This window comes from Meleagris gallopavo, chromosome 14, assembly GCF_905368555.1.
Source record: "Meleagris gallopavo chromosome 14, MGAL_WU_HG_1.1, whole genome shotgun sequence".
Taxonomy (NCBI): Eukaryota; Metazoa; Chordata; class Aves; order Galliformes; family Phasianidae; genus Meleagris; species Meleagris gallopavo.
The window spans coordinates 6209129-6223283 of record NC_139417.1 but is presented as its reverse complement, the minus strand read 5'-3'; the positions used below and the strand labels follow the sequence as shown (position 1 = coordinate 6223283).

Here is a 14155-nt window from a genome sequence, read left to right as displayed (position 1 = left end):
GAACTGAGAATGAAAGATGTTGATCTTTTTGGGAAGGTTTGTTTCAGTATGACTAACCTTGGCTTCAGGCAGATTTACAAGCTAACTTGTTGCACAGGAGAATTTTTAAGCCATTTGAGAATGATGAATGTAGGTTTGTTTCCAGTTCTACCTTACTTCGCCTTGCCTTTGGAAGACTAAAGATTTTCTTTTTCTCCTCATTAAGTAATAAGAATACAAAAAAAAAAATAGACTTAATAGCATCTTAAACAAAGCAAAACTCCTCTTTCATTTGGGCAGTGTTTCTTTCCTGTAACATATGGCGTGTAGAAATTCTTGTTTATTAAGACATGAAGTTTTATTGGACACTTGTTACAAATGACGAGAATTAAATTCACTGATTAGGCAACTTCTGAGTAATATGTTATCTGGAGACCACATTCACAAAACCTTCCTAATTTTTTTTTTTTTTTTTGTAAAGGCAATCTTTTTTAATTTCTAGGTATATCAGGAGGCTTATCACTTACCTGTTTTGGTGGCCTATCCTCTCCTTCACTGGAAGCAGACTGCCTTGTTGTGAATTTCATAATTCATTCACAGCTAGTCTGTCTTCAGTGTGATCTTAAATTTAAACTTTAAATCTCTTTGAATATTTTGTCTGTTTTAATTATCAAATCTAGACAACCGAAAAAAAATTCTTCTTGTTGTTGCATTCTACTGACTTCTGATCAAGTAAAATGCTCCTTGATTTGTCATCTGCTAATGGAAGGAAGCTTGTGAATAACAGCTGGCTTCATCTGTAGGTACATGGTACAGTGGCCAGGGGTTCGTATACTTCGTCGCCAGGAACTTGATGCTTTTCTTGCCCAAGCATTGTCTCCAAAGCTCTATGAACCTGACCAGCTTCAGGAACTCAAGGTAATTCTTAACTGCCGTAACTTCAGAGATGTATTTTCAGCTTGCCCACGTTGCTAATTTAATGGGTCGTGCCTAGTAAGTATTAAATGCAGAACTGTAGGAAAAATTAATTTGAGTATTTCAAAAGATAAGATCTCAAAGTTTCGATTTTTCTAATGCAGTGATATTATAGGAAGTAGATATAATAGGGTTGTTGGTGTGGTACTGTACCTGTAAATCCACAATGCCTATCACTCTGTGCAACGTCTTAATATGGGGTATTTCCTCACCCAGCTTTCACATGCTCACAATGAAATTTCCTCTTCTAGCCTTTAGCCTTGAACTAAATAGACAAGATTTGTTCTTTGCTTTTATGTTGTTATCAGAAATTTGCTCAGAACCTAAGTTCTGTACTCGAAATAGTGTAAGTTAGTACTTAATTTGAAGTAAACGTTTTTCTGAATGGAAACAGTTATAATTACATTTTTCTACATAACATTTATTTCCTGGCAGTGTATTTCCTAAATGGAAGCTTGGAGGGGTGTCTGGATGCATAGGGAGCTTTTTAACTCCTCTTCAATTTTAATCAGTGTAGTGAAGGAGGGGAGATGCTGATCACCTTGTCATTGTAGCCTGTTGAAGTCATTTCAGGTAGTCTTGCAGGTACTTATATGCAAGACTTAAGTCAGGAAAGATGAGTTACTGGTTCTGTTCTGAGCTGTGCTTGGATAGTGCTCTCCTTTAGTTAAATTAGGGAGGAGAATGTGGTACTTACCTCCCAGAATTATTCATATTCGTAGGTATACACTGCCAAGGGGCACAGACAAAAGCAACAATCCTAGCGAAGTTTTTCCCAAAAGAAACTGTAATTAAGCTCATGCAGACTTCAGCTATTAGTTGTTTCTAAGTAATGATTTGCCCCTTCAACTTGGTCAGCAAGAGCATTTTCAAAACCAGCAACTGACAATTTCTTTTCTGTGTGTGAAAGCAGAGTCTGACTTGCATTCCTATGGCAACCTGACAAAGACTTCTCAGTCTCAATCAATAAACCAAATCACTCTGCTTGTGGAACCCCAACACTTAGCCATAGAAATACTTATAAATGTTAGGGGAAGAAAATATGTTAGAATCTATTTGAACTTGTCACACAGCAAGCAGATAATTCATGTTAGCAATGTTAGTGGCAGAGTTAACTGGAAAACTGAATGGTCTTTCAATATACCAAATAACATCAAAATCAGCAGGAAAAACTTCTTTGGTCATTCTCTCACTGCTGATAAAGATAAGAAGAAATGTTGAAATTCAGCTGCAGTGAACACCTGATGAGTTCTTACAGGGCTGTTCATTTGCTTCAGCTCTCAAGTCTGGATTACTAGTGATGTGAATTATAGACTTATTAGAGAACAGCATTTCTGAGTATTGCTTATTGCTGCTAATTCCTTAAGTAGAGGCTAAATGCAAATGCAGCCCATTAAGAGAATCATTCAGATGTTTGCTACACATTCATGCTGGAAGCCCTGCATGCTTACTGGGCGTTTATGAGTCTTGGAGGTTCTGGTTCTGAGATATTGCGTGAGGCATAGAATAAGGAGGAAGGCTTTGTGTTCATGGAAGCAGTGGCCAATCTCTGCCTAGGGAATGAACTGGCAGTGAGTTACCCTGTGCATTCAGAAATGTTCTTATCTGAATGACAAGCATTGGGCTCAGCAGACTTGGAGTGTGAGCCATTCAAAGTCTCAGTTAGAGATGCATACCTCAAGCTGTGCATGTCAGTGGAAACTCAAATGACAATTGTGTAAGCAAGGGGGATGCATCAAAATACAGCAGAGCATCAACAAGGTAAACTTCAATGTCTGTTTTCAAAACGCACTACAGTAAACGCGTAACGGCTAGGGGCTGAGATTTTGGCAAAGGTATCTATAAGTGTCAACAAAGATTTGATGTGAATGGGAGGAAACCTCACTGTGAAAACTGCTGGATCTAAGAAAAGAATTCCCAGATAATGTATTTTCTACATTCCAACATAAAATGAAAGGTGAGACTAGAAAAGTGATAAATACCATTCAATATTTTTGTTTCGTATAAATTGCTCTCCAGCTTCTTATTTTAAATCATCCATACAGAGTAATGTTAGCCACTTGCATAGTATATATTGGTTAACTGTAAGATGCAGTATTTAATGCATTGTTGTTACTGTCCTCATATGAAGCAGCTGCTTCTCTTTTTTTTTTACTGAAGTCAGACAGAAAGCAGCTGAGTTTGATCCCAGCTGTATATCTGCAAAATGATCTTGCTAGTCTTTTGGATGTAAAAGGTTATGCATAAGGAACGTAATGTAGTTCAATTTTAGAATTTAATGCCAAGATGTTTAAAATGCTCCCAAGAAGTTGTTAATATTTTCAAAAGTATTTTAGAAAACATCAGTGCTGCTGTTTTCTTATTCTACAGCTAAGAATGTAGTTGCTGCAAGCAAATACTTTTTTGCTATCAGTGTCAGCAGTTATTGGTTCTATAATTCCGCCTTTGTGTATCTGTGCTAAATAAAGTTGTTGTATTCATAAAAAACATCATCAATAAGAGATGTTTTTAATCAATAAGAGACATTCTGAAATAGCAAAATGTTAAGCCAAGTTATAACGTCCATTATTAAAAACATTGGAAAGGAAGTGTGGTACATAGGCAGAAAAATTGAATGCTAACGTTGAACTCATTCCTGGAACTTTGTGAGAAAAAAAAAAAAAAAGGTATCTCAAAAGCACGAGATTATTTGGAATAAATTTTTAAATGAAAATGTCAACTTGTGATTTCCTCTATACGTGTTTCAAAGCTTTTATTTGCTATAATATGCTTTAGCATTGTTTAGAAAAACCCTGCTCTGCATATCTATCAGTGATCTTAATGCTTAAATATGCACTGTGCATGTTCTGGCACTATATGCCACAAATTTAAGTTGCGTATTTTAAGTAAAACTTCTGGTGGCTTCTTGATAATGAGTTGCATTCAAATTGCTTATCAAGCTTTGTTGTTAAGGAAATAGTTTCTCACTTCTATTTCTTACCTATAGAATGAGTGGATGGGAACAGCCTTTCAGGGCACTGCAGTTTTGCATATACAGATTATAGCTTCACATGGATTCTTCCGGTCAAACTGGCATTTACATGTGAAAAGTCTGACAACTTCTTAAAATCACTATGTTTTCAATTAGCAAATAATGCAACTGATGGAAAAACTGAATTGCATCTCATTATTTTCTTACTAAACTTGTTTTTCTTTTCAAAACAGATTGAGAATCTCGATCCCCGAGGAATTCAGCTGTCTGCTTTATTTATGAGTGGTGTCGATATGGCACTTTTTGCAAACGATGCTTGCGGACAGCCGATTCCATGGGAGCACTGCTGTCCATGGATGTATTTTGATGGAAAGTTATTCCAGACCAAGCTCATCAAAGCAAGCCGGGAGAAAGTTCCGCTCATTGACCTCTGTGATGGTCAGGTGCGTAGTTGCAAAACTGTGGCAGAATATTAAGTGTACAGAATTTTGGTTTATCAGTCGTTTACTTCATGTTTCATCTCTCCTTAAGAGGGAAATACAAAGTGAATTGTCAGTATGACTGTCAGCTCTATGTAATCTTAGCTCTGTTGTTGATGGTTGAAATGGCATTTTGGTAGATTTTGGAAAAGTAAAGAGATGTCCATTTTTAATCTTTCTGTCTCTGCAAACTGAAATTTGAATGCAGTTATGATCTAAAGCACTTACTTGGAGTTGAAAACTTTCAGTTCCTTCATTCAAGTCATCTTTTTGTGCCAAGGTAGCATCACAAAGGACTGAGCTGCTAGGGTTTTACAATTAATGAAAAATTCTAGTTTATTTTCACAGGTTGTGAGGTCATCTTAGGATTCTTAAGCTCAAAATTTCTCCACAATTCTTGCACCCATCATAAGATAAAGATGAATTAGATTTTTGATGTACATAGTTTGTGCAAAATTATTATCTAACTGTGAAAGCAGGAGATAGATGAAGTTAATAGTTTACTGAATGTCCAAAGCGTTTTATTTTTGCTGACTATTTGGGAGATAAGAAATCTTTCAACAAAAGAGCTTATTTGTTATTTCTGACTCAAGGGAAACTCCTTTTAGATTAAATCTTGATGGAGGCTGTGGTCACACTCAGACTCCTTAGCCTCCAGACATAAATTTGGTTTTGCAGCCCAAGTTTATGGTGATTATTCCCTTTAAAGTTTAAAGGACTGCATTCAGTTTTCAGGATACTACAGGCTGATGTTTTTCAGTTCCTTTTAAGATTTCTTTGTTGCCAACTTCTAAACTGTCTCAGAATTTAGACTTTCATCTCTACTGATACACAAGGATTTTTTTGTGAACACTTGATATGTTGTTGAACTGTTAGAAGATATGCAAGATAGATGATTGTAATTTACTAGCTAGCTTTATGAAAGTTTTTTGCAGTACTTATCTACCCTTCTGTTCTTTTGCTTTTGTCTGAATTTGTTCCATAAATATAGCTTTAGAGAATTGAAGTCAAAATTCTAATATCCATTTATGACCTTCTTTTTATTCATAGGCTGAGCAGGCAGCCAAGGTTGAAAAGATGCGTCAGAGCATCCTAGAAGGATTAAATTTCTCCAGGCAGAACCATCCTCTCCCTTTCCCACCTCCACCTGCCATGCCTTTCTATCCAGCTTCTATGTATCCTCGACACTTTGGGCCAGTCCCACCACCTCAGGGCAGGGGGAGAGGCTTTGCTGGTAAGTGACGGGACAGCAGTGCAAAGCTCATTGGCGTGAAGGGTTATCTTGTCTTCACATTCCCCAAACTGAACTGATTTGCGTGTTTGGTTTCATAGGAAAGATATCTAAAAAGAAGTGGTTGGCACACATTGTCCTGTGCCAATCACTGCATTTTGTTGTTACTTTTATTAGCTATAGCCTGGCATTATGGAATGTGCTGTATTGCTGCATATTTCCATCAGAATTTTTAGTAGCTGTGCCAGATCAAAATATTTATACAGCTACTGTATGAAAAAGCAAAAATAAGATGAACAAGTCAACACTGGATGATCTGAGAAGACTCTTGCTTGAACCATACTTTGCTTCAAAACGTTCATGTTGATACATAAATGAGCGGACACAGTCTGACAGGGTTGAAGACAACTTTTCCCTCTCCTCTGTTTTGCCACAGCCATTTGGCTGTGGTCACTTGGTGCCCTCGAGTGTAAATACTGGAGGGCACTGATTAAACCATTCCTGGCTGTTTCCGGTATCATCTCCTTCCTCAAAACCACCCCCGGTTGCAGAGGGCCTTAGGTGTATTGATGCTGGGCTTTGTGAGTAGGATGTCATTGAGGTGCCACCACTGTAACCAAAAAGTAGCTGTGAGTATCTTGGTGCTCATTACTCTGCAGAGGCTGGGATGGCTGTTCCAAAGCCAGTTGAAGGCCTGCAGGTGGCAGAGCCCAGCGGGAGGGCTTCGGCCAGGCTGTCCCAGAGGCACTGTGTTGCCCTGCGCCGTGCCGGGAGGAAGGAAGGAGGTGGCAGCGGCTCTGCTAGGGGCCTTCCCTGATGCCTGCTCCCCTCACAGCTTTTCCCCTGTCTTTCTTTACCCTGGGTCTAACAGGAGTCTATGGCTTCGGAGGCCCTTATGGGGAAACAGTAGCCACAGGCGCTTACCGGGCCTTCCGGGTGGCGGCAGCGGCAGGACACTCCGGAGCCTTCTCTGGCAATGACAGCAACAGGACTAGCAAGTTTCAGGGCGGTAATTATACCCCGAACCCTTTTCTTAGAGCTTCTGCCAACAGCTTCCTTCACTTCACGGTTTGGTCTGAGGCTTCCTACTGACTCCGGTCTCCCTCTCTCCCTAACTGTCTCGGCTCTCCCCTCCGCAGCCTCAGGCTGCTGCGAAGCCGCGCTCTCTGCTCTGCTGCCGGCCTGTCCCGGCCCGCACACCTCTCAGTGCCAGCCTCTCGCGCCTAGAAATCCTCCTTCGGGCACAGAATAAATAGCTGCAAACGCAACGAGCCCTTCTGTCTCCTGCGCTTTGAAACGTGAGGGTGCAGCCTGTCGTGCGCTGAGCTGTGCTGGAGCGTATTAACAGTCATTTCCTAAAATGTGGGGACGATTTGAGCTTTCTGCAAAACAACGTAGTGTAGAAGTTACCGGCTTCTGTTCCTGCTAACTCAATCCACGTCAGCGTCAGTCTGGACGTAGGTGTGAGGCTGATCTATTTGTGTGTGTCCATTGCTTTTCTGCTACACTAGGTGAGACAATGGAAATCTGTAAATTCCGATCCCTCGTTTAGGATGGAATTTTTCCATACATGTAGCTGTTCTTTCTGGCCTCTGAGCTCTTATTCTGGGAGCAAACATAGCTCTTAATGCTTCATTGTGTAACACATAACAATATATATTTGAAACTGAAAGAATTATACAGGAAAGTACAAACCTTTTTGAACTTAATATAGTGGGAACTAAATCACTGATTAACATTTGAAGACTAATTGTGGCTGTGTAAACACTACGTTTTGTAACCCTTTCGGTGCTGATGGTCTTACCAGTGACTCCCGACTCAGCTGCACTTAGCTTTCTGAAATACATGTTTTGCCCTAGCTTTGACTTGAAAGTGCAAAACATAGGTATAGATGAGCAGCATGAATAATAGCTAGAATCAAATTTGGGGCAATTGCAATTTTAGCCACTTTTTTTTGAGGGAAAGGGTAAATCTGCATTTACACTGAGATCAGTTATTTCACTGTGTTTTTGTACCGACATGGCATTAATGCAGATAATTCTGCCTAGTAACTTCTTTACAGAGGTATCTTAGGCTGACATTTGTGTATTAGGCTAATAGCTGGTGTTCACTAAAAATGAGTTTTTAAGCTTTCAAAAACTACTTCATGAGGAGTGCAGGAAAGAAACTTCAGGTATCTTACATTCCACTTCAGTTTCTTGATGCTTATCTAAGCTGCATTTTTAGTTCCTGAAACTGAAGTACTCAATTACTTTGCTTTTCAGAAACTATATATGTTTTTCTAAAAGGCTGTGGGAGAAGGACTCTTGAAGTTACAATTATTCTGAAAGGCCATAGTGTGAAAAATAACCACTATCAAAAAGAGGAAACTGTACAAGTAATAAAATTTGGTCCAGCAAGCTTTCTGCTCAAGTAACTTCAGTGTTGCGATTGTGAAGATCAAGTTTTGGTTTTGCTTTTATGTGCAGGAGTCCAACCTATTCCTTCTCAGGGAGGGAAACTTGAAATTGCCGGCACTGTAGTCGGCCATTGGGCTGGAAGCAGACGTGGACGAGGGGGTAGAGGGCCGTTTCCTCTGCAGGTCGTTTCTGTGGGAGGACCAGCGAGAGGGTAAGTGCAGCCTGTGCAACGTACTTTTCTCTCATGCAATACGTTTGAAGATATGTTAGGTAAATTATGCTCACTGAGTATTCAAGAAAAGCAATTACACTCATTTTAAGATGTTTTTAATCAGTTATTCAGATGAGCATAAGCATTTTTATGCGCCAAAAAAAATCATAGTCTGAGAGATGTACTGAATTGTTTCACACGAGGAAATGGCTCGAGGGTTTTTCCTTACATGAAATCAATAAATACATTATACCTGATCAAAACTGTCACAGCATTCAATTACTTTCTTTGTCACGGCAGAACATTTATAATGAAGTGTGATAAATTTTTTAATAACTTCATTATGTAAGTTTTCTGCAAAGCAGAAAACAAGGATGTTTCTCTGTCTAATAGTTCTCTGCTACAGTCATGATGGGAGATGTGCTTAAGAGAATATTTTCTTCAGCTCTTTCATTCCATTTCAGTACAGCTGAAATTACAGGCGTACAGCATTTCTGAAAACAAAGTAATTTGTGTAAAATGTGTAGTCTTTTACTTTAAGATTATATTTTTTCCCTGGATTTATTGTTCTGTGCATTACAGAGCTATCATCTGTAATTAAGATTGCATCCATTATGGTAGACAGTGGCGAAGTTATGTAGTTTGTGTATTATATCACTGTTCAACTGTATTAAAGTAATGGAGGAAAGTAGGCATATTTATGCCATCTTGAGCTAGGAAGCATCTGGAAGAATTAAGTTTTGAACTGTGTAGATTCCTCTCTATTCATCAATTAAATCAAATGTGTAGTATCAAAAGCATGGTGCTAACGTCAGTATGAGCTGTTGGAACACCAGTCTTGTTGGACTGAGTGAGAAAATGGTCAGACCTAAAGCACTGGGAGTGTGGGACCAGGGAGAGAAGTGAGCTACTGGTATGGGGACAGGGAGAGGTAAGAACAGCAGAAACATTAGCAGAAAACAGCATAGGTGTAAAAACAGAGCTGACATGAAAGTGATGCACTTGTGCATCTAGTGTTGTTTCAGGCACTTCAGGCAGGTATCCTAAGGTAAGTAGCTGTGCAGGTTAGCAGGACCCATAGGACACCTCTGTTCTTCCACAGCAGGAATGGGAGACAAACAGAATAAGTTCAGGGACATGCTGAGGCACACGACTTCACTGCATATTTACTATTCAGTGGAATGCACTGGCTGTGGGCCTGTTTGTGAAAAATATCCAGGTAATTTGTATTGCCACAGTTGAGACTGCTGTCAGATTGAGGCACCCTGAGTGATTTATCTGGAGTCATCTTCAGGCTCAGAGCTGTCTTACATCTGTACCTACCCTTGACTTCATAAAATAGCAGCTCCTCCATTTTCTGAAGAAGTAAATAAATGAATTTATGGAAAACATCAGTAAGCAGAGACAAACTGGGGACTGGAAAGTTCCAAGTTAGCTCCTTCCTCGGCCAGGTATCAGTTGAAATACGAAGGGGTGTTGCTGTTCCTTTCTGATCCGTAAAATGCCCTCATGGCAGAGGAAATGCTGTTCTCCTGTTGTAGCTTTTGAGTACAGAGTGTAAAATATTTGACCTTTTCTTTCTGAACCAGCACTATCTTGGGCCTGGTAGGTTTGAATTCAAGTTGTCACCTTAGAAAGATAGGGAAGCTGTCAATGCTAGATCTTCCTGTCTCCATCAAGTCCTAACTGGCATTAAACTTTTTAAGTCTAGTATTACTAGAGTTCTTCAAAGACAAGAGGTTACCATAGGCATCTCTTTACTATTTGTTATTTCTTAGTAGGAAAATGTTACTGCTGTTATTCCATCTAAGGCCGTGTATTATGAAGCCTGGGCCTTTGTCTGTAGATTTCCTATTAACCAGCACTTTTCTAGGAAGGTGCACAGTTCACTGACTGCAATTTATCATGTAGCTCTTCACACTTCTATTTCATTTTTTTTATCTGTTTCAGCAGAGGGTATCAGGCTTGTTTACAGCATTGTCTTATGTCTCTGCAACACTAAACTTGAATGTTCTTAATGTTATACCAGCTGCTTTTTATTAGCTTTGATCCATCAGTATATCTAGTGCTGTGAATCTGAGTTGGAAAAATCTATTATTCAGCCCTGTGAAGGGTATACTTTCACCACATAAAAAGCAAAAGGGATAGGTAATTCTTGATAAAATCTTTGGAAAGAGTGTAGTAAGAGTAGTAAAACACAATTCTAACCTCTTTGTCCTTTGCTTTGGCTTTGAATACCCACTATTTAAATTCATATTGCTCAGTGTGGGGAATTAGTAATGCGGAAAGACTTGCATGGCACAGCTCAGTGTTTCTCTGCTGCATCAGTTCAGTGTAACTGGGTTGCTGTAGCGCAGCAGGAAGCAGGAGAACTGAGCAACACCTTAGCTGCTGCTTAGGCTATTTTCTGTATGGCTCACAAGGACTTCACTGGCATATAGGAATGAAACAATAGATACATGAACAGTAAGCACGAGGAAACATTAGGTATGTAGGAACACCTGGCAGCATATAGCTACTCTGTGCGAGCTTCAGGGGAGCGTCTTCATGCTGTGACTCCTGGTATTGGGCACTGAACTGGAGGAAAAGTAGAGCAGTCGTGTATTTCCAGTAGAGGTAGCAAAAAGAATTTTCAGAGGTTTGTAGTTCTTGACACAACAATGAAGAAAGTTATAATTCTGTAACTGATTGCATTAAAATAATTGTAACTGATGGAAAACTTGTTTCCATCGGATGTAATCTTTATTGAATCAGTTGAAAACAAAACAGACAAAAGCACCACCTGACATGTCCTGGTTGAAAGACTTCATTCAGCAGAATCCAAACTTGGCTACATGTTGGCTGTGAAGCTTTGTGTTGTTTTTTTTCTCTCACGTTCTTGGAAGACATTGGATGAAAGAAAGGCAAAATACAAAATTGCTTCAGGTTTGATGGGGGAAATTCAAAATAATAGATGTCTAAGTATATCTATGTGTGGGGAATGTTACTGAATGGGAGACACGTTCTTCATAAATGGTTCAAAATTCTTACCCCCTTTTTAATGTAAAAGTACTTTGAGCTCTGTTTTTGAAGGACTGTAAGGATAACTTGACACTTTGAAAATATTTCTGCAAAGCTTGAAAGTACTCGGTTATTGTTCCTCAAAAAGTGAAACACAGAATTCATTGTCTTCCTGCTAGCAGAACAAGTTTGTTACATTTCATACACTTAGAGGTAGTAGAACACTAATTCTTGTTCAGGCAGTCATGCTGGTTAGTTAGAGAAATGAAAATGTTAGTCACTGGACAGCAAAGCTGGAAAAAAGCGTTCTGAAAGTGAAATGAAATTGAAAGTACTTGTATATAAATTTGTTGTTTATTTTTATTTCCTTTTTCTCAATGCTTATAGGCGTCCTAGAGGAGTTATTTCCACTCCAGTGATAAGAACTTTCGGAAGAGGCGGAAGGTACTATGGGAGAGGCTATAAAAGCCAGGGAGCAATTCAGGTAATAAAGCCATGTGCCTGACACTCGTTTACAGGCTAGCATAGTATGGATTTCCAGACCAGCTAAAACTGACAAGCACAGCTTCAAAATACAAATGTGTTTATTGCAGTGATCTTGCCTACAATTTGAAGCTTATAGCTGCACAACCAGAGGTGGATGGCAGGCTGGTTTTGCAGCTCAGTTGCTGGCACACTTTGGTTATAAAAACAGAAGTGGAAAATACATGCTGATAGAAGGCTGTGCCTACGTAGTTCTAACCAGCTGTGGGAATAGAATGTAATTTGGAAAAATGAGAGAAATACAAAGCTGAAACAAATTAGCAGTTCCTATTCCCACCCCCCCTCTTTCTCAGTTTTTTTTTTTTCTGGAGTCACAGTCCAAACTCATAGCAAACAAATAATAGCAGTAGGAAATTGTTTTGCTGCTCCATGGCTCCAATCTAAGAAGTTACTCTAAACTTCTAGGAAACAACCCAGCAACCTTTGTCGCTTGAACAGAGTTTCATTTTTAGTGACAATATGAGAAGAGTCTGTGGATTGTAATTATTGTCTGTTCCATGGATCCTTTAAATATAGCTGAAGCAAACTGATGTTTCATATTAAATGCCAGTTGCTTCAGAGTTGTGTTTTTCTCCCTTTTTCATTGTTCTTGCTGCTATGCAGTTTTGAATGTTATTGATCCCAGGGGTAATGGATGAGTGGGTAGTAAACAAGCAGAGGACTTTCACAATAAATATACATATGGTTCTTCAATTTGTCATGTAGACATGATTACGTTAAGTATAGGGAAGTACTTGCAGATAGCAGGCAGAGATGTTCTCCAGCAGATAACAAAGCAACTGTTAACCTCAAGTGAAAATTACACTATTCCAGATGTAAAAAATGAAATATTTTGAAATAATTTTCTTCTTTGCTAAATTCCTGTTTTCTCAGATTGTGTATTGTGTACAGATGTACCTATCTTGTGTACTTTGAGTAGAAGAGAAACCACTGCATTAATTACAGCATCTTGTTTCCAACTACCTAAACCCACAAAACGAAGGAAGCCCAGAGAAGAAGCTCCCAAGTATGCCAGGCTTCCTGCAGGCTTACATGTGTAAATGTAGTGTAGGAAGTACCTGTACATAAGATGGGTAGACAGTCTCAACAGACAGCAAATTTGAGCTGTCACAGTTAATAATATGTAATTTGGATGGTAAATATTTTTAATTACATGTAGCTTAATCTAAAATTGTGCCTGTGATACAGAGAGGAAGGACAAATAGTGACGTTTTCTACAAACTAGTCCTGACCTCATCAAATTTCACCATCATCAGTCACTATACTGTAGTATATGTTCATTTTAACAGGAAGGGATAACTTGGGAAGCTTAATGCATGACAAGTAGATTTTATTGCCTAGTAAAGATTTACTGGCAACAGTATACTTCTCTGTCCTACAAACCTGAGCAGTTAAGGGGAGAGTGTTTTCGTAGGGCAAGATTGAGAAATGCACAAGTAAGATCCTCCCTGGAGAATCCAGTGGCTTTATTGTCACGAATTATGAGGTGACATGAGAAAGGTTGGAGAATGCAACTGAAATAAGCAGTTTCTATTTATCAAACAGAAAATGTGCCTGTATCTTCCCAAGATAAGGTCTTTCTGTCTTGATCTGTATTTTACCTTCAGAATCTTGAGGCAGTTCAGGAGAGTACTGACCATGCTGATTTCAGCATGTAAAAATTAAGATTATTAAACCATGAAGCTGTGTGCCAATGAGTTGTGTAAGATGTCCGTATCTTAGTCATTTCTCAATATTTGACTTTGTTGACAGTGTAACAGATAAGTACGTTGCTTCTTAGCAACCCAGCCTACTTGTGTTGTCGTTTAAAGCCTGTTGTGGTTCTGAAACACTAAGATTCATTGTTACAGATGCTTAAAAACTAAATATACATTCTTATGTTGCATAAGTCCAATGGCTGTTGTTACAGGCAGTCTATACTGATTGCATGAAATGGCTTTCCTACCCTCAGGTTCATATAGACTGGTATAGAGAATATTGCACGGTACCTTTTGCACCTTCTAAAAATTGTGCAAAGAAGAGTTTTGGTTTGTATTTGAGTAACAGGTAATCATAAAATTAAATTATCACGTCGATGAAGCAAGAAGCAGAGTTAAGCTGTATATTGGTTCTCAGTTCTGGTATTCCCATACACTCTTGTAGCTGCTATGCTGTGAAATAAGGGAAGTGTCAAAATAGAAAGAGCATTTTACCACAGGGCCACCATTTTACCACCAAAAGGCATGGCCAGGCAGCACTCGGACACTGAGCCTGCTTTAACAGCTGTGCTGTGCTGTTCCTTTTGTGTGCCCCTTCTTGTTTCAGTGGTCGGTGCTCACTTGTGGTACTTCTGCATGCTGCCTATTTTCGTAGTGCCTTGTAACAGAT

The 14155-nt window shown here is 39.1% G+C and overlaps 1 protein-coding gene across 2 annotated transcripts in view; it reads left to right on the top strand.

Annotated features, from left to right (window-relative positions):
- The window catches only part of FAM120A (family with sequence similarity 120 member A), a 51001-nt gene that overhangs the window by 34889 nt on the left and 1957 nt on the right, over window positions 1–14155 (top strand). Inside the window, exons 12-17 of one of the 2 annotated variants that reach the window (XM_085235764.1) lie at window positions 783–897; window positions 4159–4368; window positions 5455–5638; window positions 6507–6644; window positions 8104–8245; window positions 11633–11729. In XM_085235764.1, coding sequence (XP_085091890.1) covers window positions 783–897; window positions 4159–4368; window positions 5455–5638; window positions 6507–6644; window positions 8104–8245; window positions 11633–11729 — 886 coding nt within the window. The remainder of the gene's footprint in view (window positions 1–782; window positions 898–4158; window positions 4369–5454; window positions 5639–6506; window positions 6645–8103; window positions 8246–11632; window positions 11730–14155) is intronic. The other variant, XM_085235766.1, reaches the window with a different exon arrangement.